The 27,271-nt window shown below is 38.8% G+C and overlaps 2 protein-coding genes across 15 annotated transcripts in view; one reads left to right on the forward strand and one right to left on the reverse strand.

Annotated features, from left to right (window-relative positions):
• Nucleotides 1-27,271, reverse strand: part of cacna1c (calcium channel, voltage-dependent, L type, alpha 1C subunit) — a 218,366-nt gene that overhangs the window by 113,155 nt on the left and 77,940 nt on the right. The gene's annotated exons all lie outside the window — the stretch shown is intronic.
• On the forward strand, nt 2,480-5,476 carry LOC309692219 (uncharacterized protein). 2 transcript variants are annotated; one of them, XM_082510519.1, is made up of 4 exons: nt 2,480-2,550; nt 3,426-3,497; nt 4,077-4,178; nt 4,352-5,476. In XM_082510519.1, exons 2-4 carry the CDS (start codon nt 3,465-3,467, stop codon nt 4,655-4,657), a joined length of 441 nt encoding a protein of 146 aa, XP_082366645.1. In that variant the 5' UTR covers nt 2,480-2,550; nt 3,426-3,464; the 3' UTR covers nt 4,658-5,476. The 2 variants fall into 2 exon arrangements, with proteins under 2 accessions (XP_082366645.1, XP_082366646.1); XM_082510520.1 differs by lacking the exon at nt 2,480-2,550 and adding an exon at nt 2,813-3,213.

The raw sequence follows: 27,271 nt of genomic DNA on the forward strand, positions 1-27,271 counted from the left end.
GGTCGCTTGACCCAGGACCATGACAAGACTGCTGTTGGATTTTTCTCTTGCACTGACAAGTACAGTGCGTAATGGGGGAAGGCGGGGCAACGTGATTGTACGTGATCTCAATTTAAAGTTTTCAGGGTTCGCTGTACGGCAGGCAGAGTAGGACTCAAATGGAGGACTCGAAATCAGGGATGAATACAACCAATATCTTGACGCATGCTCAATCATCCAGGTAAGTAAATCCCCAAAAGTTGATTCTGTTCATCTGGACGTTTCGTTACTCATCCAAGTGACTTCTTCAGTCTCAGCTGACTGCAGGTTTCTCCAATCTTATAAACAGTACATTTGCATAATGACTGAGACTAGCACCACTGAAGGAACAATGGGTTGGGAGGTCAGTTCCTTGATCATTAATATGCAAATTCTCATGACCATTGATCAACAACCACTGATCAAAGCTAATTAATCAAAGACCTCTGATCAATGGCCATGAGTACCACAGAGAGTTGGGGAATGGCTGCAATCACAGCATTGTAAGATTGGGGAAACCTGCAGTACGCTGAGACTGAAGAAGTCACCTGGATGAGTGACTGTAAACGCTACGTCTAGATGAACAGAATCAACTTTTGGGGAACACATCCAATAGTTTTATTGTTTAAACTAAAATAACAAAATAACAAAAATAACTCAGGCAGAAACCAGGAATTCACTAACTAAGCTTTATGGCCTAAACACTGAACACATGGGGCACACAAGACTAAATGGAGACACAACTGCAATGACTACAAACAGCATGGACTAATATATAAAATGGTGTCTATTTGAAAGTTTTTTTTTTTTAAGTCTGTACGCAAATGAGCCAAATGTCTAATATTGTCCTGATGATCGCCTCCTTTTAAAATTCTGGTCATATTAAAAATAAGTAAAGGCTTCAAAACATCTATGCTGGACATAATCACATGATCATGATCAGACTTTAGAAGTACACAAGTTCTAGCTTACCCGAATGACTTCTTTAATCACATTATCATTATGCTGTTGTGTACCAGTAGACCTAGCTAATAACCAAGTTAACCTACTTCCCAACTAATTCCATGTTTTATTTTGGATCCTTCCATAACTAAGCTTCCGTGTTGTACACGGTACACACCATGTACCCACTTGCGGAGTGTAACAGCTTTCCAATAAACCACAACTACATGCCACCTTATGTAAGCAGTTCAAACATCGTTGTTGCTGCATCTTTTATTATTATTTAAACAGACACAAGTTAGTTCTTCCAGTTCAACATTTATAATGCAGTCTAACTTAACACAACCAGTGCTGACATACCTGCTCAGAGAACACAGTTAAAAACTGCTGTGCTCCCCCAGTGGTGCACCTGAATGAATGAACCGTTTCCTGTATAAATGCAGTAACTTAAGAGGTAACCGCAAATAGTGTCCAAGCGTCCAAGGAGTAAATGTCTCTTAAAGCATGTGAAATCTAAATTTTCTTAAATGGAACACAGTAGAGGGGCATCCGAGCATGAAGCGATTTGCTCGTGGCGCACCGCTTTGTCACTAGAGGACATTACAAGCTCAGGTTGCCTTGGTAACCCTCTAATGTATCTACCATTGTGTCATCTTTGAATCATTTTTATCTTCTTGTCTTATATGTAGTCGCTTCCGTTGCTTATCTTGAAGTTGAGATGAGTTTATCTAGGCACCATCCACCAATCACTTCACGTCGCCTGCAGTTACACTTACTACTGGTGGACCTTGCTGACAATCATTGATTTTCTATGGTCGCCTCATTACTGCAAATCATTCCTGTGTTGATGCCTCTTAAGTGTGTTCAGTTACTGGATATAGCAAACACAGTATTTGACCATGACTGTCTTGCTAGCTTTCACATTTTGAAAATATTCAAAATGACTACACGTAATTACTTTTTCTAAAGACGACAATTTAAAAGCATTCATCACAACGCATGCAATGTGAATGACACGGCAAACACAGAGAGATGAATAAAGTGTTCCACACAACTATTACACTTACGAGAGCATCCTTGAGGTAACCTCAGTGCACCCCAACTAGCCATACCTGTCATTGTGAATGAATAATGCACTCAAAATAGCAAGTGGAAGAGCAGATGTGATTTGAGGGACAGCATTAACACTGTGGCGTCACCATTAAACCTGAGCCTCTTCATCTCCATTGGAAGCACATCTGTACACTGTAAAAACTGTGATTGGGGTTAATTAGAATCTAATAGGAGAGTAATAGTAATTATTACTCAGTAAAAACGTGTATGAGTAGTTTTAATCAAATCTAAGCAAAATTCAACAATTTTGAGATGTTCAGTTATTTAAATTTACACAGTTTTGTTTGGGGTAAATTCAGCAATGGTTTGTTGAGTAGATTTAAAAAAAATGTTTGAGTAGTAAAAAAATTTAAGAAATCTAATAGATTTAACTGATGAAAGCATTTTCATTTTTCATTGTACACTTCCGCCCATAATCCTTTGTGCCACGTGCAGGACACACGCGCTTCATGAGTGGACGTCTCCATTTTGTCAGAGGTAAGACTTCTTAATTTGTTCAAATATAAGACACGGTTTAAACAATAACGTATATCGGTTTTGAGTAAAGGTTTTAAACAGTATGATACGTCGAAATTTTATTAATAATCATCACTGTAATGATAGTATCGTATTTTTACACAAATGGCAGTTAGTGGACTGCTAGCACAAGGTCACTTTCCAAGCCTTCACACTGTGTTACTGAACAGCTTTAACTAACCACATGTTTTACCGTATTAAAAAACATCAACGACATATTCCGATGAGTTTTAACGTCTTTCATCCACGTTTAAAAGTTCATGAAAAGGTTTTGCGGTCAGTTGTGAGTGATTTTGTCAGCCACAGTCAGTTTTTCGAACTCCAGTTTCCAATAATGGCGGCCGCTACTAAGTTTTAAAATTACTCTTAGTAATCTTTCTGGGTCACAAAATAAACTTTTAACATATTTTCAGGCGCGAAAGTAGCTGTGTAAACATCAAATATCTGCTCGGTTTATCAAGATATCGCATGTTTGCAAAAGTGCTTCGACGTTTTCGGAGCATCTGCTACCCACCAGCTCGATAGCAAGCCGGGAGCTCGAGGGTCACTGAAGCCGCTGAGAACGGCACAACTCCCGGCACATCATTTTCAGATCACCGCGGGGTTTCGCTACTCAGTTTAAACGTAATGTATAAGTCACTTAGACAACCTAAAAATGTTATTGTTTGGTTTTTTTCAGTGTTTTATTTGTTCGTGAGTAAATCGGTTTGGCTGAGATTAAAGTTATTAGATTAGATTAGATAAAATAAAACTTTATTAATCCCCCGGGTGGGTTCCTCCTTGGTTTTTACACAGCTGACTAAACGTCAAAAATGATAATGTTGCTTTCCTTTCAGGTAATGGAAGATCCCTCAACTTAAATTCACCTGATCAGCATGGGATTGAAGTTGCAGGCTATCATAGCCAAGGTATTTTCCACAGACATTTCAGCTTGGAATTTTATTTAAAGAATTTTTTTGTCAAATTTCATTTGCATGGTGCACAGCTCCACTAATTTGTTTGCATGTTTTTGTCAGTGCAAGAGGACGCCAGGACGTCACTGATATAATTAACAACACAATTATGGGTTTCATGTTTTAATTGTATTTTAAATACATGTCTATTCTTAGTAAAAAAAACAAACAAAAAACAAACAAAAAAACACAAGTACAGGTATTGCTGGGTTTTTGTTTTGTCCCAAGAAGGAAAAACCCTTTCTGACGAACATAAACTAAATTAGATAAAAAAACTAAATGACTAAATTAATGTAATTTACTAAAACGACACATTTAAAGATTGAACCTGTCAAGCATGTTGACAATACCTTTGTGTTGACTGTCAGCACCCAGGCATGTGCATTAACATCAGCTAATTATCGCACATAATGCTCCATGTGATGATAATTTGATATTTAACAGTTTTTTTTAATACTGCCAATTCTCACAGTTTTGTCTTAATAAATGGTCACTTATCTGATGGTAATTTTTGGAATTCTTGCTCATTTTCAGTCACCAAGCAATCCTAGCAATAACATAACCAGAAATCTGGTTATTCAGTGCTTGATGGTGTACCTTGGGGAGTCCATTGATCAACTGATCAAAGAGTACAGTGTAAGTGTTGAAGTAGAAACATTATTCTGTTTTTGTTATTCATATGTGTTTGTCAAGTTTCAAATAATTTGAGGCATTATCATGTTTTATTTGTCATTCAGCTACAGGATGTGTCCAGGAAATATTTCATGTGTGCAACTACAGTCAGAAAACCCATGTGTTTGTTGTTTCAGGATGCTGATGAGGATGGTGTGTCACAAGATCTTTCTGAACAGAGGATGAAAATCTACAAAATCAAGGCTGTTGGATCTGAGGAGGATGACATTGGCATTGTGCTGGAGGGTGTGAGAGTTATGCCTGCTCTGGGCAATTTTTCAAGAGCATGCGCAATGCTGGTTGGATTGACATATGCAGTCGATCTTGCCTATTCCAAAGAGCTAAAATACACCTTGGAAGTATTCCAGAAACTTTTCCTTGAACTGGATTGTGCTAAGCTCTCACCAAAAGTGAACAGCCTCAAGAACAAGTTATTGGCTTAAACGAGGACTCTGAAAGAATGAAAGGGAAATAAGCTCACTGAAAACCTTTGGTTTGTCTTTGTTAGATGCAGCTATCTTTTCAGTTTTTAAGTTAATTTCATCTTATTCATATCTTACCCAAATGACCTGCAATGTGTCAGGCTGTATTTGTGCTCTTCATTTTAATTTTGTTTTTTATTACCTACAAGTTTCTTAGGAATATTCTGTTTGAAAGGCAGCAAATTGGAGGAATCACTAGTGAAGCTTTTCTTTGTTTATAGTGTATGTTACTATAAAACATTGGTTTAAAACAACTTTAAAATTTAACAGAAGTGCAGTCCTGTAGCTGTAGAAATGTTACTTCCTCTTACATGTGTCTTAGATTTTCTCAGGTTAAACATCCAAATTGGGATAAAAGGTTGATTTACATTATTGATATTCCATGTACATGAGTGAAAAACCTTTGTTCTACAGTTATATTGAGTGATTCAATTTAACAAAAGATTGACAAACTAAAGTTTTTGTTTGTCAATCATAAATAAGTAACAGAGATAAAGGAAACGGTAAAAGATATTCAAATTTCAGGTTCATGTTGATATTACAGTCTAAAGATTAATTTCTTTTTTACAAAACTGGTTTACATTCATGCAGTTTATGTTGCTGTTGCTCTGTACACAAAGCTGTGTGATAAACTGTTTATGACACTAAAACAAATTTACAGCAGAGGAATGTATTTAGGAGATCAGGAGATTGTTGATGAGAATTCAGTGTATACGAGCAGAAAAATGTTATATTATAAATTACTGTGTTTTATTTTCCACAATAAAACAAATTACTGTTTTGATGTTTTCTTTGTGAAATTGATTCATTTTACTCAGAAAATAAGTAAAATCCATTTCATTTTCTCTTATTATTCAGTCATTACTTTTAAGGTTTATTTGGAAAATTATTGAATCCAATTTGAGTTTTACTGAAAAAACAAGAAGATTTCATTTCTTTGTAATGGATATTTTAGGAAGTTTTTACTAAACATTTGCCAGATAGTTAGTAAATTCAAAGTAATTTTTCTCAGAGACTTATTTCATATCAATTATTTTTTTTGGTAAAGTTGGGCAATTTCAACCTTCAGTTTGAGATTTTGACCCTAAATCCAACACATATTTACAGTTTAATTCTATTAATATCTACTTTTGTTTTCTATTTGAATTTAATTAACATTTTCTCTACATTTTACATAAATCTTTTGAAATTAAAATCTACTTAATTATTTCAAGTGTCACTTTGTTGCCATAACTTTTTAAAGTAACCTCTAGTCACAGTTTTTACAGTGTAGGACAAAGTGTCCTAATGGTCTGCTAGAGGGTGATGTCATAAGGTTGACCAGACACAGAGGAACGCCTCCCCAGAGAGGACGCACTGTACCGATCTGGACACAATGACATACAGATATACAGAGCAGCCCGGCTGCTGTGTATTAGTGTGCCACAGACACATGCAGACACTCCCCAGCGTGTAAACTTGTGGCCGGATCATAAAGATTCACAAAGAGATTCGTCCTTCAGACTTTGTCATTGTATGAGGACGAGCCAATGACAGTATGGGAAGAGAAAAAGGAATAAAAATAAATGGGATGCTCTTACAGAACCCAGTATGCATGTTTGAAGACAAAAGAGAAGAGGAAGCAACATGATAGCCCAGATGGATGGGATGATATACGACTACTTCTTTTAAAAACATTTGAATGCAAGTTTAAATGTTTGCATATGAATTTAGCATTAGTATGAAAAAATCCTGCTTAGTAATCTCTGAGCTATTAGCATTCAAAGTAGGGAATTTAATAATGAATTCTTCTTCCTCTTTAAGTAGTGCTCCTTTAACTGTCCTTTAATCAAACAACCTCCTCATAAATCTTGTTTTCATCCTTCCTCCCTGTAGTATTTTTTCCATCCATCTGTCGTTCTGTTACCTGTCCTTGTACTTTATCCCATGCTACAGATTTGTACTCAGCACACTGACAACCTTGCCACATTTCCTGTCTTTGGAGTTCATTCGTTAATCTATACTTAAATAGGATGCCTCTCAAAATCAAACCATTTCTGATATCTGTGTGTCTGTCAGCTTTGTTCACCTAAATATGAGCACACCTCTCCCTCCTTTCTTCCCTCTTTTTCCTCAAGAGCATGCCCATTAGTTCTGCTTGCTTGGTGTTCGATGGAGCCTGTCCGCCATGCCGGCCCCCTCAGAGACCCCGCTGGAGCCGCCATGGAACCTCTGATTCATCAATCTCCCTGCAGCTGGCAGGAAACTCAAGGGGCACAGTCCCTGCTGGCCACCTGGAGCCAAGATGGCTGACAAGACGTGAGGGTAAAGGAGAGGACAGAGGCAGGGGACACACAGATTTAAAACAAAAAAAGGGAAAAAAACCAAAGTGTTATGCAGAGAGATGGAGAATGGAGAGTATACTTGGTAAATTGCAGGAATGGCGATTGTTGTGGGTGTGGTGCTAAACCTCTGATGCAATAACGGAGAGCAACTGTTTTGTCCCTGCCTCGTTCCAAACACAAGCCCTTCAGCAGTGCTCTGTTGTATATCATGTGGCCATCTCTCTATCATGTCTGTGTGTGTGTGTGTGTCAGCATGAGCAACAAGATTTCACGGTCTAAGCTGATACACTAAAAGCACAGTAGAGGGCAAGAAGGTTAATAAGCATTCAATAAATGGATTTTACAGGGCCTTGTGTAATCCCCCTACATACCTACGAGCACCCAACATAATGCGCACTTGCACACACCCGACTCAAATGTGCAAGACTCCTTTGGAATAAGTTACCAATCAAATGCACACAGTTTAAACATCACTCATAGTATAAAACAAGTGAGAAAACAGAAGAGGGCTAAGAATGAGTATCTATGAATACGGGCTTAAGAATACGAGTAAAATAAATAATGAAGAGGCTATTAAAGGGTATTAGTGACAAGACATGCGCAATAAAATGAACTTATCTGTGCAAACTAGCTTTACAGATTCCCTCGCCTGAAGCTAACTCACTGCACGCAGATTTGCTTAAAACCAAAAACAGTGACTCTGACATTAAATCCAAAAAAATCAGGCTGTTAGCACCAGGAAATCCCCTCTACAGCAATCTCTTTGCCTCAGTCATGATGTGACAAAACACAGTCACCCTAGGGCGGATGCTCGCTTTAACCACCAGTCTGACTGGCCTCAAAGCAGCTTCATTGAAGCAGCAGAGGTTGAGTGTCTTGCTCAAGGGCCACTCGACCACATTTATAGATCCAGCAGGAAGTGTGGTTCATTCGTTGCCCAGCCTGGGTTTCCCCCTGTTGGTCTGGGCACTCAATCTAGTTGGCTTCTTAAAAGATCTGGCAGCCACCCTTTTGGCTTACCTCCATAAAACAGAAAACCCTTGTGTTTCCTGAGGAAATCTGACTTAATTGTACGAATGTACAAAAGAAATAAAAAATGCCAATCACAGTTTCTGAAAGCCTAAGGAAACATCAATATTTTCAGTTGAAAAACCCCAAATGTTTTGGTTTATGAGGATTAACAGAGAAAGCATTTCTTCACCAGATACATTCCATATTACTTCCATATCACTTATAATGTACATAGAAACAAATGAGCAACATACTATACTCCCCTCACTGTTCATATAATTACTACACTACACACAATCCTTCCCTCTTTGTCTTACTATTTTATAAGACAGAGCTTTGTGCCACTGCATTGATGAGTCATTGATGACACACACACACACACTAAAGATTATTAAGTCTTCTGTTGCTCATGTAAATGTGTGAGTGACTTGGGATTAGTCAAAAATCCCAAGTCAAAAAAGGCACACAATAAGCTGTGTACACAGACCCTTACGTGAGGTACCTGCCTACACACATGGATTCACACAATTGCAAACATACACGTGAGCAGTGGTCCCGAGGTCTGTTTCAGGCAAGCGGCCTGGGCTAACAATGGATAGCGAAGCCTTGCGGGACACCCAGTGGCACACACGCACACAAATGCGCTCCCTCTCTCACTTTCTCTTTCCCCCTGTGGGTAAAGACACAAAGTAGATTCTGGGCTGTTGTTCAAAGCTTAGCAGGATTAGCTGCATGATCTCGCCACTTTTTTTGAAAAATATATTTTCATATTTCTAGCAGGTTTTGGAGATCAGCTTTAGAGAGAAGTACTTGAGAATAAACTGTCAGATTTCATCTCTGTTTAGCAAACACGTTACATCCTGGGGAGCGGTGAAGGTGTCAGTAACACAGGCAGAAAGTAAATAGACAAGACTCTACATACTTGGTCTATGGCTGTGTTTCCTGATATGGTCAGTAACTTACTTCCACTTAGGACAGATCCATAAAAATGTGATTGGACTGCACATAGCAATCCAACATCTTTCAGCTGAACTGGACGCCTGACAACACAGCAGCCCATGCCAACCACCATCATAGCCTGACCTCACCAAAGCCTGAGTAAAAGCTACTTCCAGCAGGTCCAGGTTGCAAAATTTTGTAGACATCAATGTGTGAAAGCTGTAGGTTAAAGAAGAACATCAAACCAAATAATTCTGGAATGTGACATTTGATGTGAGTGTCCCAATCATGCAGGCCTAGAGACCAGTCAGGGACCATGTAGCAACCACCTGTCATGAGGGAAACGCAAAGAGGCATAAAATGCTGCACTGAAAACCTCCTCATGATTGTTTTGATTGCTATCAGGACAGGTTGTCACGGTTGCCAGTAGTTTGCATGGAATTTGTCAGCAAACACTTACAAGCATTGATGAAACCGTGTGACGCAGACCAGAATCTGAGACAACAAGTATTCAAATTAAAATCTGTGCCTTTTGACATATATGCTCTTTGCAACGCTAAAGCACTTTTTCAGGTTTAACTGCAGCTCAGAGAGTAAATGGTGTTTATAGAGAAGCTGCCATCTTCCATGCAGACTATGGGCAAGCGTGACAATTTTCTACCGACCAAAACAATCACAATGAGGTTCTTGGTTCAACACTCTCTGCAGCTGATTTCGCTCAGCTATTGCTAACAACCTCCAGCAGCTGCTCGCAAACTGATCATGCAGTACACAGTTGTCCATAGCAACAGGAGGTTACCAGGAGGTCGTAGGCCTATGTGACTGAGTGAACCTAACCTAAAATTATGTCACATAATATAGTTCTTCTGAGAACGATTCCAGTAACTTTTACTTCTGTTCAAACGATGTAATTTCCAAATCATCTAAAGCTGTATTTCCTAAACCACCCTCTTGCAGAGAAATACACACCACAAGAACATGTTGCTTGTGTAATAAAGTCATGTAATGGCACTGAGCTCATTCTGGCTCATTTTAAGAAGTCTCCTTGGAGAAGGTTGACTTTGCCTTTTAAAAACCAGCGCTTGTGATTTGTGAGTCTCCCGTGAATTGTCAGGGCTTGGTTTCAGTGAGGCAAGCAGTAGCGAGACGCCTCTGCCTCGTTTTATATCGCATTTTGTCCACTTTGTGTAATTTTTTCCTCTCTTGCTGTACTCTCGTTTTAGTCTCTCTCTTTCTCTATTACATCTTGAATCTATCAGTGTCTTGGAAGCGAGACAACAGAGAGGCAACACTGCACGTGGAGAGAACATACCCACAATTCCACTGCTGTGTCCAACAAACACACACATACACTGACGCGCACGCGTGTTGATAATTCCATTGTGTTAACTAGCTGGCAGAAAGCCTACCTCAGTGTTTCCAAGGCAACAAGTTTGTAATTTTTAGGGATGTTGTTGTACATAGCGTGTGTACATGCGTGTGAGCCGATATTTTCTGAAAACAATAATGAAAACATATGAAAATGCCAAATGTGATTTAATTGTTCTCCTCCCTCTTTCTGGTCTGACATCTCCGGAGCTTTTCAAAGACAACTGTCATTTACACAGAGATGAACAGATTGGCACATGAATGATGATATAAAGTCGCAGTCTTCTACACTGATATTTTTGCTTGCTGCATCTTTTGCAGATGACTTCAAACTCAATCTCTGCTCCTGAATGAATGCTTTGAGACTTTTGATTGATTGTCAGTAATGTTTACGCTGGAGGATAAGGTTGTTGGTTTTTCTGGATTTTTATTGTTATCCAACCAATCCTGCGAAAAGATCAAAACTAGTGTCAACCACAATCCCAGTGATGCGCCTCTAGACGAATATTTGATGCTGCAGAGCTGTAACCTAAGATGGACTTATTATGATTTTTCTCCTCCAGTGAGAAAAATAAAGCAATGTCACCTGCTTAATTCTTTAAATATACAAACAGGAAGGGACTAGTGGCAATGTGGGGAGATTGCTGAAAGGCAGTGAATTTCCATCAATTGCAGCAATGACAGATGAACCAAGCACTAGAAATCCAAAGTGTACTGACTGAGTAGCACTACTTCCAAGGAAGCAAATTACTTTAGACTCTACAAATGGAAGCAAAAAAACAAAACACAAAACCAATCAAACAAACCCTTGACTGAAATGTGACAGTGTGGAATATAAAGTACAAGGTTACCTAACAACTAGACCTTAGCTTGGGTAAACACTACAAAGTGATGGGAGACAAGGAAGTTCAAGGTCTTTCAGTAACAGCAGCTATACTCAGACTTGTCTCTTTTTAAAGGAAAAAGAAGATATCACATATGGGAACTGTGAAATATAATCCTCACTATATGGGGTCAGTTAGTGTTATTCCTCTATATTTACTGTGTTGGGATTGCCAGGTCTTATATTTTTCAGAAATTAAAACTGTGAATGGGCTGTGGACTAATAATAATAAAAACTGGACAAATAATGCTTTTTTCCCTCTATATTTATAATTTATTTAGGATAAAAAGGCTGCACTGTTTTTTACTTTATCTCTCCAGTCAATTGTGTGCTGAGATTGGACAAGATTTTTTTTTTGACTGAAGAAATAAGAATTACAGTGAAATAAGGAAAAGTATAAGACATGAAGTACACAGTGCACATACATACTATATGCATTATACATACATTCTTTGCATCAGAAACAATGGCTGAAACCAAGCATACAGCATGGTCAGCCAAGATAGGGTGAGTCCAGACTGTAGCCCAACGTCAGTGTGTGTATTAAGTGTGTGAGAGTGGTTTACGCCTCGAGCTGTCTTCTTTTCTTCAAGAGGCAAGTAATGGAATTAAAGAGTCTCTACTGGCAATTTTTACACACATACTCAAATGAATCAGGTTCAAAACGAATTTTTAAACATCTTCCTCTCTCTCTCTCTCTCTCTCACACTCACTCACACACACACACACACACACACACACACACACACACACACACACACACACACACACACACACACACGGGAGGCCAGAATAAAACATGATTTATGGGGTCTATGAGAGGCTAAAGTGAGTAAAGATGCTGCTGGCTATTATACTGAATACTGCAGATAAATAGCAAATGTTTACAATGTGCATACTGTATGTACAACATGGATAGTATTATTCCACAAAAGACACACATTCACATGTGCAATTGTACAAAAAAATAAATACACAACATCAGAGATTCATGTGATATCAATCAATTGCATAGTAAGTGTGCTGCAGAACATCTTCACCTGAAGAAACCTCAGTGCAGGAAGCTAGAGCCCCACCAGAAAGCCACAAAAAAATAAATAAATAAAAATAAAACTCAGTGTGTGCACACCTAGTCCTGCCACGCTGTCTACCTTCTGATTTAATTTGCATAAGCCTGCTACTAGAAAACCTTGGGTTTGTACGCTACAGAAAATCTAATAACAGTCTTCGACTAGATGAATTTATAATTTAGTTTTCATTTTTTTTCATCACACCGAATGGGAAAAGAAGACACTGACAAAAAATGATGGAAAAGGAAACGGAGAGAATGATGAAAGAAAGAGGAGAAAGCGTCACTAATGTTTCCTGCTAAAATATTCAGACTACTGCTGCATGATGCGTCACCGTGTCCCACACATACACGTACACTTACACACTCTCACATGTACACACGGAGCCGAGAGCCATTTCTAGCCCCTCTATCCAGAGTCCCCCACGGAGGAGCGTGCAAGAGCCGGCGGCCATATTTGACCATGCTAAACTTCCTGTTCACTCGCTCTACTGACTCATGATTGGTTAATTATTTAGGAACGGGAACAGGAAGGGAAATTCAGCGAGTAGAGCACAAAGATTACATGTTGCAGCTGCCTGTTTTGTAGAGAAAAAAATGCCAAAAAGTTAAAAGTGAATCACCTCTTAACCAAACTTTTTTCATGCAGATTGGAGGACCAGGATTTTCTTAGTTCCCGCATAGTTAACAGAGGCCCACGTAGAGTTAGATAAAAGTCACATTAAATAGAAAAAAAGGAGCAGACAAAATTCAGGATACTGGAATGTGTGTAAGCTATGAAAAGATGTAACCAAATGGAGGGCAATCGTGGCTCAAGAGTCGGGAGTTCGCCTTGTAATCGGAAGGTTGCCGGTTTGAGCCCCGGACAGTCTCGGTTGTTGTGTCTTTGGGCAAGACACTTCACCCGTTGCCTACTGGTGGTGGTCAGAGGGCCCGGTGGTGTCAGTGTCCGGCACCCTCGCCTCTGTCAGTGCTGTGGCTGTGGTTACAATGTAGCTTGCCATCACCAGTGTGTGAATGGGTGGATGACTGGATGTGTAAAGCGCTTTGGGGTCCTTAGGGACTAGTAAAGCGCTATATAAATACAGGCCATTTACCATTTGCCAAACACTGGGTATCTTTTGCTTTCCTTTCTTCCCTCCATCCTTCCCACCTAGGACACAGCATATTAAACATTAAAAACCCCTAGTCCGCTCAGGAATACAGTCCAGAAAGAACAACGGCAGGAAGTGGAAGGTAGAGGAGAACAGAATCAGTCAGATCCTATACACACACTCAGTGTGGTGTACGTGTGTACTCGTCAGAGGTCAGTGTGCTAATGTTAAATATGAATAAACATGTGGTTAAAAAAAAGGTCACACCATTGAAGCCCAAAGACAACTGAAAATAATCATTTTTGTACTAATTGTCTCTGGAACACTTAAAGAGCTTTGACTGATACTATTTCAGTCAGGCAAAATATGTTGAGGTATTTTTGTTTATTCAAGGTCAGACTCTTTGACTCTAATACTTTCTGACAGTTGTCACTTGTTACACCTCAGTTCCACCAAGACACACTGCTACCTAACTGTGAGATTTTTTAGCTTGAAACAAGGCGAAACGTCAGCAAGCAGTGAACTGCAATTGCAATTTAAACAGCTTTTTTTCCCCCAGATGCAGCATTTATCTTCAGCTATGACTGATATACTATGGCAATATGATGCAATTCAAGACAGAGCTGCTAAAAACTCAGAGTGATAGGATTTATTAACTAGCTGAAACCTTGCCATCACTGCCCTTTCTTTTTCATTTTATACCATCCCACTTAATACAGCAACACATTTTTTAAGGTTCTGGTTAGGCTTTATTCACCAATCAGATGATGTGTATAAATACTTGTGGCGTACCACTGTCTTTTAATGGGTAGAAAAAAACCTGCCATACTTATATGCACTCATATCCAAAAGACAAAGCGACAGTATGGTAGCTTTCACAAGTAGTAACACATACACATGCTGATACAGAAATCAAAAAATTAGCAAATTCAGCATATATAATAAGACCCCTCCACCTTTAATAATAACGTAAATGTTCATTCATCCTATTAAACTGATGAAAAGGCTTACTGGATTTCTGTCTCTCCACATGGGCTGTTTGGCTCATTGACTTCATCTTTCTGTCTTTCCTTCCATCCTCCCATACACACTCTCGCACAGGTACTACTTTTGTTAGGTTTTAGGGACATTTTAATACCATAAAAAGCCCAAAACGGCACGTCAGTTTGCTGTAAACATATATAAACATGCACACACGCACACACAGTCCTCTGCAGCTGAGACGGTTTTCCTCCAGAGACGTAGTGTGTCCAGTTCTCTTAGTTCTCTATCTAGGTCAGCTTCATAGAAAACCATGCATACCTCTCTCTTTCTCTTTTTCTCTTTCTTTATAGCTCCATCTCTTTCCTTTTCTTTTCCCGTTTCTGTCTCAACATCTGGCTTCATTCTTTCCTCTTCTAAGCTGCCCCACTCCAGCTTTATTTTAAGTTTTCCTCTCTGCGTGTGTGTGTGTGTGTGTGTGTGTGTGTGTGTGTGTGTGTGCCTGTGGGGGTGTCCATGTGCGTATGATCTCTGAGAAAGGATACCAACAGTTTGAACAGAGTTCCAGTTATCCTATTGCCAGGGGATAAGGTTGCATTTTAAGGAAAGGAAAAATAACTTCATGTAAAAATATGCCAGCAACATTTCCCGATATCCACATTCTGCGTAGCTGTAAATCACATTAACAGGATTTTCCTGAAGTCAACTGAGGGGCTTCATTTTGAAAGTATAAAGTCCTGTTGATCAAAGGATGAACTATGCAGTTCTGCACCAGAATATTGAAAAGATCACACCTACACTTAAAACTAGTTGGCGTGAAAATGAACTTTCATTGTGGGTTTCTTGTTGACTCATGACTCATGTTTAATCCTTTGTTTACAAAGTTTCACTTAGAAAGTTGGGGCTTTGACATCATCACAAGAAGCTGCTTTTTCACTGATTTTCAACCCAGTCCTTGTATCTGACCGTGTGATTTTTTTCCTCCTTTCTTTTAAACCACTTAACACTGACCTATGAATCATTCAAGCATAGAAAAGGCACCTAACTCAAGGGATGATCCAGTATTGTGTCTACACATAACAGACACAGCACAGAACCAGTTTTAAATGGTATGTTTAGGCACTTTGCTACTTGCAGCCTTTGGCAAAAGCAGACAATTTGTTACCATGTCTTTAGGTCTACCAAAGATATTAAAGATAATACAGTTTGATAGGCATAAAATTCTATTTTTGCACCACTAAGGTGATTCCCAAAATGTTATTAGCCATCTCAGCATGGTGTGCATTGTGTCTTTAAAAATTTCTAAGGAAACTGGAGAAATAGAAGTAGCACGCCTAAAACCTACCTACAACAGGTGAACAGTATCTGAAATGTCATGTCTTTAAGAAACAGCAAATCCAGCAAAGACCTCACTCAGACCTGAGAGGTGCAACTGACGCCTCATTAGAAATGGTCTAAATGAAAGGGTGACTGTCAAGAAGCCATTCTTAAGGAATAAAACAGGGAGAAAGGGGTGTGGTAGGCCAAGTAACACAAGAACAAGACTGAAAATCAGTGGCTACACGGCTTATGAAGTGATAAATCCAAATTTGAAATGATAAATGATCAAAATCAAAATTTGTGGTTCAAATTCTCACCAAAATAGAAGAGCTCAGGGGAGGTATCAACTGCCATCTGTAATCAAGGTAGATGCGTTGTCATGGTTTGAGAACAAAAACGATGCAGCCAAAGAAAAGCTTCAAAAAGTCTGGAGAGCCAATCCTAAAGACTGCTTAATGAAATGACAAGACAGCTTGCCTAGAAGACTGTGTTAACGATTAAAGGTGTTCATACCAAATAATTTCCCATAAAGAAATGAGGGGTGCTCCAAGTCATATGCAAAGTAGTTTATGTCTTCAATTATTATATCTTTATAAATGGATATATAATGTGCACAAGCTTGTCTGACAGCAGATGTGTAAGGATGCATATATTAAATAACAAAACACAAAGTACAGTCTTGTCTGCTCTGCTGAAATGGTTTCCATGCCCTTTGGTGAAAAAAGAAGCCAAGGGGAGTGACAGCAAATAGAAGCTGATTGATTAAAATGAAGTTTGAATGGGTTGCAATTAATATCAAATGTTACATGTCCTGTTTTGTTTTGTTGTTTTGGTCACACAAGCTCACAATTCACACAGATCAGTGCATATTAAAAGGTAATGACACATGCAAAAGACACACCTACAAGAGCACAAGAGGTTTAAAGGTTTTCCTGGAAAATATGCCTTCAAAGAACATTTATCCAATCGCTGTGTCACTGTACGATAAATGTGCCCTGTGTGTGCTTTCCACATATTTGGAGCAGGTATTTATACAAGCTGAGTGAAGGCACAAATTTTTTGTGGTCTCTATACACCTCAATTAACTTTTGTAATAATATTTAATGAGTTTTGAGAGTCACTACACTGAAATTTGGATTCTTTGTTACACTCACTTTGTTTTTCATCTTTCCACTTCCTTTTCTTATCCATTCATTTACTGTACTTTAATCCTGTATGTACTTTATGTACTTTAATGTCTATTGTGCAGCTAAGGTGTTGCCACCATAGGTTACTTTGCTAAAAACAAAAAACAGTTGCCATAGTGTAACTGACTATAATACAAAGAAATGCAGCTTGGAAAAAAAAGAAAAAGAAGAAGATGAGGCAGACTTAACTGACAAGTCTGCTCTTTTACTGGAAGCCGACACTCGTGATCCACTTGATGCGTGCGTTTGCTTGTGTACAGTAGGTTCTGATTATGTAAATGTTTGTCTCTTTTCTGGATGTGTGGATATTTTTTAGAGCTTTGGAGCTTTCTTTTTTAGCTTATGCAGTCAGTTAAATCTGTGTATAACTTGTCCATTTGTCTGCAGATTGATCTGGTTAGACTACAGAGTTCAGAGGCGATGGCTAACAGAGCTTGAAGATGACTACTCTGATAAACGAGTAAACCACACGACACATACAAACACATGCACTGGCAATCCGAGGGCAGTGAGGGACGCAGAAGATGAAAGCAAATCAGCTGAGCCCATATAAAAAGCTTCAATCTGATTCCTGGTAAAGTGCTGGATAACATAGAGAATAGCATAATCAATGCAAACATGATAGTACAGCCACAATAACCAGCACTTTAGAATACTTAATATTGGCTGCTTTCTTAACAGAGGGCCATTTGTGAATTACGTTGTCATTGTTTTTGCCTTTTTCTTCCAATAATGACGGTTGCCAGGAAGCAAATTTGAATGATTAATGTAAAAATGCAACACTGAATCATCACATCTTCATATGCCAGTGTTCTGACAACACAAATCAAATTGTAAATCAAATTAAGTAATGTCACACCTCTAATAAATCAGACCAATAATACATAATTTAGTTTTATTTGTAGCCCGTATTTTTTTCTTTTTGAAAATGTTCTATCTATCTATCTATCTATCTATCTATCTATCTATCTATCTATCTATCTATCTATCTATCTATCTATCTATCTATCTATCTATCTATCTATCTATCTATCTATCTATCTATCTATCTATCTATCTATCTATCTATAATATGCACAGATTAGAGCATTCTACTGTCACATTACATTGCATTTCAATTTATATTTACTCATAAATCGGGACTTGCTAATGACTCCTTCACCTCCTTCTACTAGGAAAAATTGGTGGTTGCTTCATATTGTAGTATTATATAGAATTTTTCCACTTTCACCGACAGACTGCAAGTAGTTGCAGTGAGTGCTTTTGATCGCAAGGTGATCATACAAGTCACCTGGTGGGAAAAAAACCCTGTGTTCAAGCAATCGTGGACTGATTTAGAGAGACTACAGTCACTGTCAGACAGATTGGCAAAGGTCTGCAAATAAATGCAAAATTAAAAAAAAAAACTCTTTGTGAAATTACAGTTTAATCCAATTGTTCACTTGATAATGATCAATCTTACATGCTAAGTTAAACATATTTCAATTAAGGAGTCGATTTCCACCAGAGGGCCATATCATTTCCATCAGACACATTCAATAGCCATCATGATAAAACCACTAGAGAGCAAACAGAGAGATCTGTTTGGCTAGCAGCCTAGACAGATGGACTATAACACCAGGCTAGGACAATAACATGGCCTACAGGACCATACAGGCAAAGTACACGCATAACACACATGCAACGCACTAACCACAGGGAGATGGCCAATCATATGAGCATCTCTGCCAAGGTCAGTGACCCACTGAGAGAGAACGACACGAAGTGTGTGTATGTGTGTTTTGTGGTTCCTTTGCTATAATTGCACTCACTGGACTTTAAAGCTCTGAATAAACTGAGAAAAATATATATTCTGAATGAAAACATCACACGAAAATATACAAAAACCATTTATCATACTTACAATGTGACAATGTTTCCATCATTTTAAACCTATCCATCTCTGTCAAGATGTTCTCCATAAACTACACTGCTCTGTCGTGTTCTTTCAAGCAATTAACACCCCCCTCGTCTGGCTAAGAAGCAGGTAAATCAGAACAAGCCACTGAGACATGTTGAGAGTTTGAGTCATTACAGTTGTAGGAGAGCCCTCTGATTCTGTTGCTAGCATATCATTAAGACTTGTTGAGGTAATTCCTCTCCAATTAGCCTCTCTGTGATATGAGGACCAGTAAAGGAGCAAGCAATAGCAGACAAGGCCACTCAGAGTTGAAGCCACCCTCGCGCACAAATCTCACCTGATCCCACTTAAGCAGTTCAACTTGCTGCTGTTCTTAGTACTGCTACTGCCCTGCTGCAAGAATTGTAACTATGTTTCGCTTCCAGATTTTAATGAAACAAGACCCTCCAACTTACTTACATAAAAGAATAGTCAAGTAGGTTAAATACGACAATGCAGTAGCCAATGTAAGATAATGACACTAAAGACAATTGGAAACTATAGAGACTGTTTTACTCTTCCAGCAGGTATTAAAAATCAATAACAACAATCAAGTTCACTGTCATAAATAGTTTAAATTGGACACCACTACATGCACAATGTATTTGCTAGTGTAGTGCATAAAACTAAACCAGGCAGTGTTGTCGCAAATCAAACAAATGCACTAGCTGCCTCAGCATTTCCTGAGGCTCTGACACATACACACGTTATGTTAATTCCTGAAAAAAAAAATCTAAACGCAGCTGTTAGCTAGCTAGCAATAGTAGTACTCTAAACTAACATGTTAGCACCACGCTTTGACTAAAATAAGAATTGCATGCTGCTAACTATCAAAAACCAAAGGAAAGGAAAAAGGAAATGCACGAAAAGACTGCTTCAGCCTTCAAAAGGTTCTGTGTTGAAAATGAGGTCTTGTGCATGCTGTGCCAGGTAAAGCAAGCATGTTATAAATGTGCCAGGGGGGATCTTTTAAGCATTGCTAAAAAAAAATGCATTGTAAATCTCAAATACTCTGTTTCCCAGAAAATGCCCATCTCGAGTAGATATCCCAACTTTAACATCTAATCTCTGGGACAGTTTTTGCACTTTGTTGATCAAGCTTAGAACTTCCTTCCTGTGCCTCAGGTCCTCTCCCTCTTGTGTCCGTACCTGCCAGTCTTTTTCCGCCCCCAAATAATCACTCTTAACAGTAACTGTAAATGCTAAAGACCATTTCCATTGTTTAGAATAATTATTTTAATTCATAGAATAATTGTTTAAAACATTAACATTTTCTAGACCAAAAAGTCAAATCATTAAATTTTTGTTTTGCTTAAGCAGCAAGCCAAACAGCTGGTAAATTGTAAGATGAGGAAAGACAGAAAACTCTGACATTAATATTCCTTTGTATGACTAAATGATGCAGATTTCAAACGGTTGAACAAAATGCACATACACGCTATGAAATTTTGGCTGTGCAATTCAACATGTTTTAACTCCTATCTCTCTTTGCCTCTTTGGCTCATTAAAATGTCATCTTTACACTGAAGACACTGTCTCTCTCTCTCCCCTTCTTTCTCTCCCTCTGTCTTTGTGTCACTCGTTCACCTTCTTTCTCCAAACATGGTAAACAGAGGAGAGCTTCACCACCACAGTTTGAGAATATGCATGTGCGAGTGTGTGCGCTGCTGAGCGGTAGATAAACATCTTTCTCTTTCTCCCTAGGACACACTGTAACCAAACCCATCTTTCTCACAGCCCATCTGTCTCCTTTGTGACTGCAACCTAAAACTTGAGTGTGAAAGCCAGATGGGGACATCATTTCTCATGGTTCTTTTATACACTGACTAAAAATTTCTAAAATTTGCTGCACACCTCTCAGGCAAGTCATTTTTACAAATAAACCTTGCTCCCAAGGAATGAAAAGGGTAACGCGGGGACACAATCTGAAAGCAGAGATGACAAAAAAGCAAACTTTACACAACAGCTGATAAAAACCAGCCTGTTAGCAACAATGTAATAAGTGATTATCATGTACATTTAATGAAATTACAACATGCAAAAGAAGTTACTGTACTGGGAAATATCATATTTATTTTCAGAATTCAATGAAAAGAAAAGCATGTAACCCAAAGTATGTGAGCACCATTTGCCATCCAAGTAATGCCTGCATAGGTAATTGCTAATATATAAATTTTTTGAAGCCCTAGTCATTGATATCCTGTTTTTATGCATTTCTGTGAAGGCCTTCTAAAAGATGCTGAAACCTTGAAAAGATTTTTCCTCCAATTCAGCCTCCACAGCATCATTAACGTTGAGTACTGACATCAGATAATGTTACCTGACCACAGACATTATATAGCTTTTCCTCGACTTTGAGTGTAAGCAGAAGCCTGACTTGCCCCATTTACAGGACTTTATGCATCTTGCCATCATTTCCCATTAGGTCGTGGTGTATTAAAAATCCAAAATAATGTGGATAACTTTGAGGTTGTGGTCTTGTGTTCCAGATCTCCAGGGAAAATCAGTGCTTTATGCAAAAAACTTGTGACCACATTGTTTCTTGCATGCATAATAATAATAACAATAACAACAATAACAGTAATAACAATAATATTAAAGAGATCTTCTTCAGTTTATTCAAATTTCAGGGCTTTACTGCCATGAACGTTTAAGTGGAATTGCTAAATTATCAAAAGGCACAACAAATAATAAAGAAAATTGTGATTATTCATCAATTTTTATTTATTTATTGTGAACTTTGTGTGTTATGGTCAATCACTGTTCTTAAGGTTATGTTTATACATGATGTTCTGTATCCTTCTTCTTGGGCTATTTTTAATTTAGACATGTCATTAAGCTCTCAAACTGCAAAGTTGAATTTGTTGAGCTTGTTTAACTGAATGCTTAGCATGGCAACTGTTGTCATGCACTGGTGACACATTTGCCTTATTTATCCCGCTTTTAAACATATTCACACTAAAAACAGTAAAATATTTCCTGCAATTTATGCAAGCGTGAGTATGAGCATGTGTTTGCTGCATGCTCTGCGTGTGTACCAGTTGTCACATACACACTCCCATCTCTGCAAATGTGAGGCTACTAAGCTCCATCACCAAGGAAACCAGCTTGTTGCCAGGTAGCAACAGAGAGAGAAAGAGAGAGAGAGAGAGAGAGAGAGAGAGAGAAGGGGAAAACAAGAAAAATTAGTGAGACAGAAAAGACAAAATTAGACAGAAGTGAGAGACAGCGTGTGTGAAAACACAAGAACATTTCCCTTTTTTAAAATGACACCTCACAAATTAAAATGCTCTATATCATAGTAGTTAGTGTGTCCATTCTTTACTCCAGTCCTTTGACATATTTTGGAAAATGTTTCGGTATTGCCGAAACATTTTCCAACATTTTCCACTTTGCATTCTTCATAGCGCTTGGTGACAGTGAAGCACACCTTATGAAAGGTAGCTGTTGAATAAAAGCTGAATTCTGGCAGCATTTACAGTGGGGCAAAAAAGTATTTAGTCAGCCACCGATTGTGCAAGTTCCCCCACCTAAAATGATGACAGAGGTCAGTCATTTGCACCAGAGGTACACTTCAACTGTGAGAGACAGAATGTGAAAAAAAAATCCATGAATCCACATGGTAGGATTTGTAAAGAATTTATTCGTAAATCAGGGTGGAAAATAAGTATTTGGTCAATAACAAAAATACAACTCAATACTTTGTAACATAACCTTTGTTGGCAATAACAGAGGTCAGACGTTTACTATAGGTCTTTACCAGGTTTGCACACACAGTAGCTGGTATTTTGGCCCATTCCTCCATGCAGATCTTCTCGAGAGCAGTGATGTTTTGGGGCTGTCGGACTTTCAACTCCCGCCACAGATTTTCTATGGGGTTGAGGTCTGGAGACTGGCTAGGCCACTCCAGGACTTTCAAATGCTTCTTACGGAGCCAATCCTTTGTTGCCCGGGCGGTGTGTTTTGGATCATTGTCATGTTGGAAGACCCAGCCTCGTTTCATCTTCAAAGTTCTCACTGATGGAAGGAGGTTTTGGCTCGAAATCTCACGATACATGGCCCCATTCATTCTGTCCTTAACACGGATCAGTCGTCCTGTCCCCTTGGCAGAAAAACAGCCCCATAGCATGATGTTTCCACCCCCATGCTTCACAGTAGGTATGGTGTTCTTGGGATGCAACTCAGTATTCTTCTTCCTCCAAACACGACAAGTTGAGTTTATACCAAAAAGTTCTACTTTGGTTTCATCTGACCACATGACATTCTCCCAATCCTCTGCTGTATCATCCATGTGCTCTCTGGCAAACTTCAGACGGGCCTGGACATGCACTGGCTTCAGCAGCGGAACACGTCTGGCACTGCGGGATTTGATTCCCTGCCGTTGTAGTGTGTTACTGATGGTGACCTTTGTTACTTTGGTCCCAGCTCTCTGCAGGTCATTCACCAGGTCCCCCCGTGTGGTTCTGGGATCTTTGCTCACCGTTCTCATGATCATTTTGACCCCACGGGATGAGATCTTGCGTGGAGCCCCAGATCGAGGGAGATTATCAGTGGTCTTGTATGTCTTCCATTTTCTGATGATTGCTCCCACAGTTGATTTTTTCACACCAAGCTGCTTGCCTATTGTAGATTCACTCTTCCCAGTCTGGTGCAGGTCTACAATACTTTTCCTGGTGTCCTTCGAAAGCTCTTTGGTCTTGGCCATGGCGGAGTTTGGAGTCTGACTGTTTGAGGCTGTGGGCAGGTGTCTTTTATACAGATGATGAGTTCAAACAGGTGCCATTCATACAGGTAACAAGTGGGGGACAGAAAAGCTTCTTACAGAAGACGTTACAGGTCTGTGAGAGCCAGAGATTTTCCTTGTTTGAGGTGACCAAATACTTATTTTCCACCCTAATTTACGAATAAATTCTTTATAAATCCTACCATGTGGATTCATGGATTTTTTTTTCACATTCTGTCTCTCACAGTTGAAGTGTACCTCTGGTGCAAATTACTGACCTCTGTCATCATTTTAAGTGGGGGAACTTGCACAATCGGTGGCTGACTAAATACTTTTTTGCCCCACTGTATTTAAGAAAGATGAAGCGGTCAGCCATCAGAGCAAAACTTCATCTGTTTCTGCCCCCCTCACAGCTACGTTTAAACCTTTGTTTGTGAAGCATCACACGATATGTTCCCGTGTGTGAATGTGCAAGTGCTCGAGTTCATAATTAAATCTGACTTGAAGGTCGCTAAAGATTAGAATTAGATTAGAGTTTAACACTAATTCAACAATGTATGAGACACACACAGACAAGGTTACATCACAGGTCTGGGCCAGTAGGAATGGTGCTTCACACTGTCAGTCTGTCAGCTTTCATTAAAAGCTGATGAGATTTCAGCAGATGAACACAATATAGTGAAGACGCTGGTGTGTCTCTGAGGACAGCACCTTCGTGAACTTGGCTTATGTTTTCTTTAAACACTTCTGTGCATGTGTTTACTTGCGCTAGTGTGCGACTGCATGAGGCGGCAGAGTCTGAGAAAGAAAGGAAAAAGGCAAGGACAGATATAAAATAAGTCTATCAAACTGCTAGAGTTGGGGGGGAGGGGGGGGGGATTCAATTTCAAAAACATCAGTGCATATCGTAAAGTATTTGAAATGGCAGCTGAATCTATACCTGCAACCTTCAATGCAACATGAACCTGCTAGCTGCCAGCTCCTTCCTAAGAAGGCAATAACGGCCCTGAGCAGCCCTAAACATAATGTATTTTTAAAATCCTTGCCTTAGTCCCATCTAACAAGGCACAGCCAAATTGTCAAACATGGCGGATCAGCTGCTAAGCTTCCAAATCATGACACAGCGGATTCAGACTTTTAATATGACACAGCGTGTTTACACTGCAGCAGAGCACAGAGAGAAGAAGGGAGGGTGCTCACCAGTGAATTGAAGATGGCATTTTAATTAGATCAGGGAGCAGACGCATGAGACGAATGAGTGAGGCTGGAAGAGATGGAGAAGCAAAGAGATAGCAAGCATGGGAGAAATGAAAAGGAGCATGCTTTCATATGCATCTTACCTTGTTAGCCTTTGGCTATATAATTAGAGGAAAAAGCATCTTCTTTCATAACTATGCAATCATCACTTGTTACACTGTATTGAGCCAAACAGGCTTGCTGCTTTATATGACTGCCAAGCTCTTGAAAAAAGATGGGGTGTTTGAACATTTCCTTAAGCTAAAAGCAGCTCAAAACTCAGCTTAACAGGCTGAGGCATTTTTTTTACATAAAGGGGATCTTTAAATATGCTAACTGAAAGGAAATTATGATGGTTGTGATGATTTTCACTACCCTGTGAGCAAAGTAACCCCCCCCCCCCCCCCCAAAAAAAAAAAAATCATAATTAAATGAACGTTTTCAAAATAGGAAAGACTAAAAAAAGTGTAAATCGTTTAAAAAATAGTTCATATATTGCAAAGCAAAATCATACTTAGGTTCTAATTTTGTATTTGTTTCTTTTAGTTGTAGCTACATTGCAGGTTCACCCACTGCTGAAGAAAAATGTGATGTTCAATGAACACTCAGGGTCACTGGATGTTAATACAATCTATTGTCCAAAAATTGGTAAGAGCATTTATTTTGTGGAATTAATTGATAAACACAGATTTTAAATGACTTAAAGCACAGGTTTCGAACTCCAGCCTCGAGGGTCAGTGTCCCTGCAGGTTTTAGATGTGTCCTTGATCCAACACAGCTGATTTAAATGGCTAAATTACCTCAACATGTCTTGAAGTTCTCCAGAGGCCTGGTAACGAACTAATCATTTGATTCGGGTGTGTTGACCCAAGGTGAGATCTAAAACCTGCAGGGACACCGGCCCTCGAGGCCTGGAGTTCGACACCCCGACTTAAAGGAAATGTACAATTAAAATTATACAGTAAGATCCACAAGGTTTTAGACCATCACAAAATATTTGTAGTTCTACTTCTGTACACCACCACAGTGGATTTAAAATTAAAGTGCAGACCTTCAGCTTTAATCCAAGGGGTTTAACAAAAGTATAGTATTAACTGTTTAGCAAATACAGATATTTTTTTTACACTGTCCTGCATTTTCAGGCTCAAATGTAATTGAGCAATTCCCTGACAAGTAGTTTCATGCCCAGGTGAGTCCTATTCCCTTGTTGTTTCATGACAAATTAAGCAGATAAAAGATCTGGAGCGGATTCAATGAGTTGAACTGTTTACTGAAACTAAGAGAACTCATACAGAGTTAAACTGTTTATATACATATATATATATATACATATATATCTTTTCTTTGTGCACTTCTCACTTTCTTTCTTCTTGTTCTTAAGTTTTCTAACTCATAATTTCACCCTTAGCTATCACACCCATGATTTTAACAAAGCCAATTTAAACATTAATAGAGACAGTAGTTGAATATGTGTAACTGTTTTGGAGTGCAAGAATTAGAAAAAAACACAGCTTGAGAAAAAGAAAATACCTCACTGTATTTAAAACAGAGAGAGTTAAAGAGAAGGATACAATGAAAGTGGAAGAAGAAAGAAGCTGAGAATCACAGTGACATGAAGTCTAAAGCAAAGATAAAAAAAAGAAATGTCCATATACGGTTGCCGGTGTCGCTCGAGTTGCCTGGCAACCTAAAAGTTTGGCTTGAATCTCACTGCCAAGTCATTATTGCTGTGAAACAATCTGTATCCTTTTATAACTACAGTGAAGCTAGAGAGAAGAGAGAGATTTACCAGAGAGCAACTTCGCACACTGCAAAGCAACAGAGGCTCATTAAAATAGACCAGAGACATGAACACGGATGCTTTGGACAGTGTTTATTTATGATAGAACTGAGGTCTTGTGTGTAGGTTCAGTGTAGAACTGCTGCATGGGCCTCAGTGCATCATACCATAAAGGATTGTTAGTTATCAAAAGAACAAAACAGTGTAACAGCCTTTAGAAAGCACAAATGAGGAAGAAATTGCATTTTCATGGCCTGCCTTGATTTGCGCTTTAAAGTTGTATCTTTTTTAAATCTCGTGCCCACAAGTTATTATTTTCTGTTCTATGAAATAGAACAGTCAGATACTGACGTGTTGAGTGATTGAACAATCTTCCACAGACATCCCAGGGTGCACAAAATAATATGTTATGTGTTTACATGCACAAAATAATCACCTCAGTGTATTTCAAAGGCTTCATAACCAAGTAAAAATGTCATATTAGCAATATATATAAACAATACTAAAACTTCTTGAGAGACATGTTCTGCTTCAACTCTGATTGTGACCACTCTAAAAAGCCTTAAAGTTAAAATATAGTATTATATATATACTTTTACATTACTTAAAAATATACATTTTTTATGTGAGCTACTGCTCCTCTGCATACTGTACTTGTGTCTATTCTGCCCATCTCACTGTCTGTGTCTCATACTTTGGCTCCCACACACACATCAGAGTC

Source organism: Aulonocara stuartgranti (assembly GCF_965226115.1).
Source record: "Aulonocara stuartgranti genome assembly, chromosome: 17".
In the NCBI taxonomy this organism is placed as follows: Eukaryota; Metazoa; Chordata; class Actinopteri; order Cichliformes; family Cichlidae; genus Aulonocara; species Aulonocara stuartgranti.

Coding starts and splice junctions, on each gene's coding strand:
- LOC309692219 (XM_082510519.1), top strand. CDS start 3,465: ATGGGATTGAAGTTGCAGGCTATCATAGCCAAG. Junction 3,498..4,076: donor TGCAGGCTATCATAGCCAAG/GTATTTTCCACA, acceptor GCTCATTTTCAG/TCACCAAGCAATCCTAGCAA. Junction 4,179..4,351: donor AACTGATCAAAGAGTACAGT/GTAAGTGTTGAA, acceptor TTGTTGTTTCAG/GATGCTGATGAGGATGGTGT.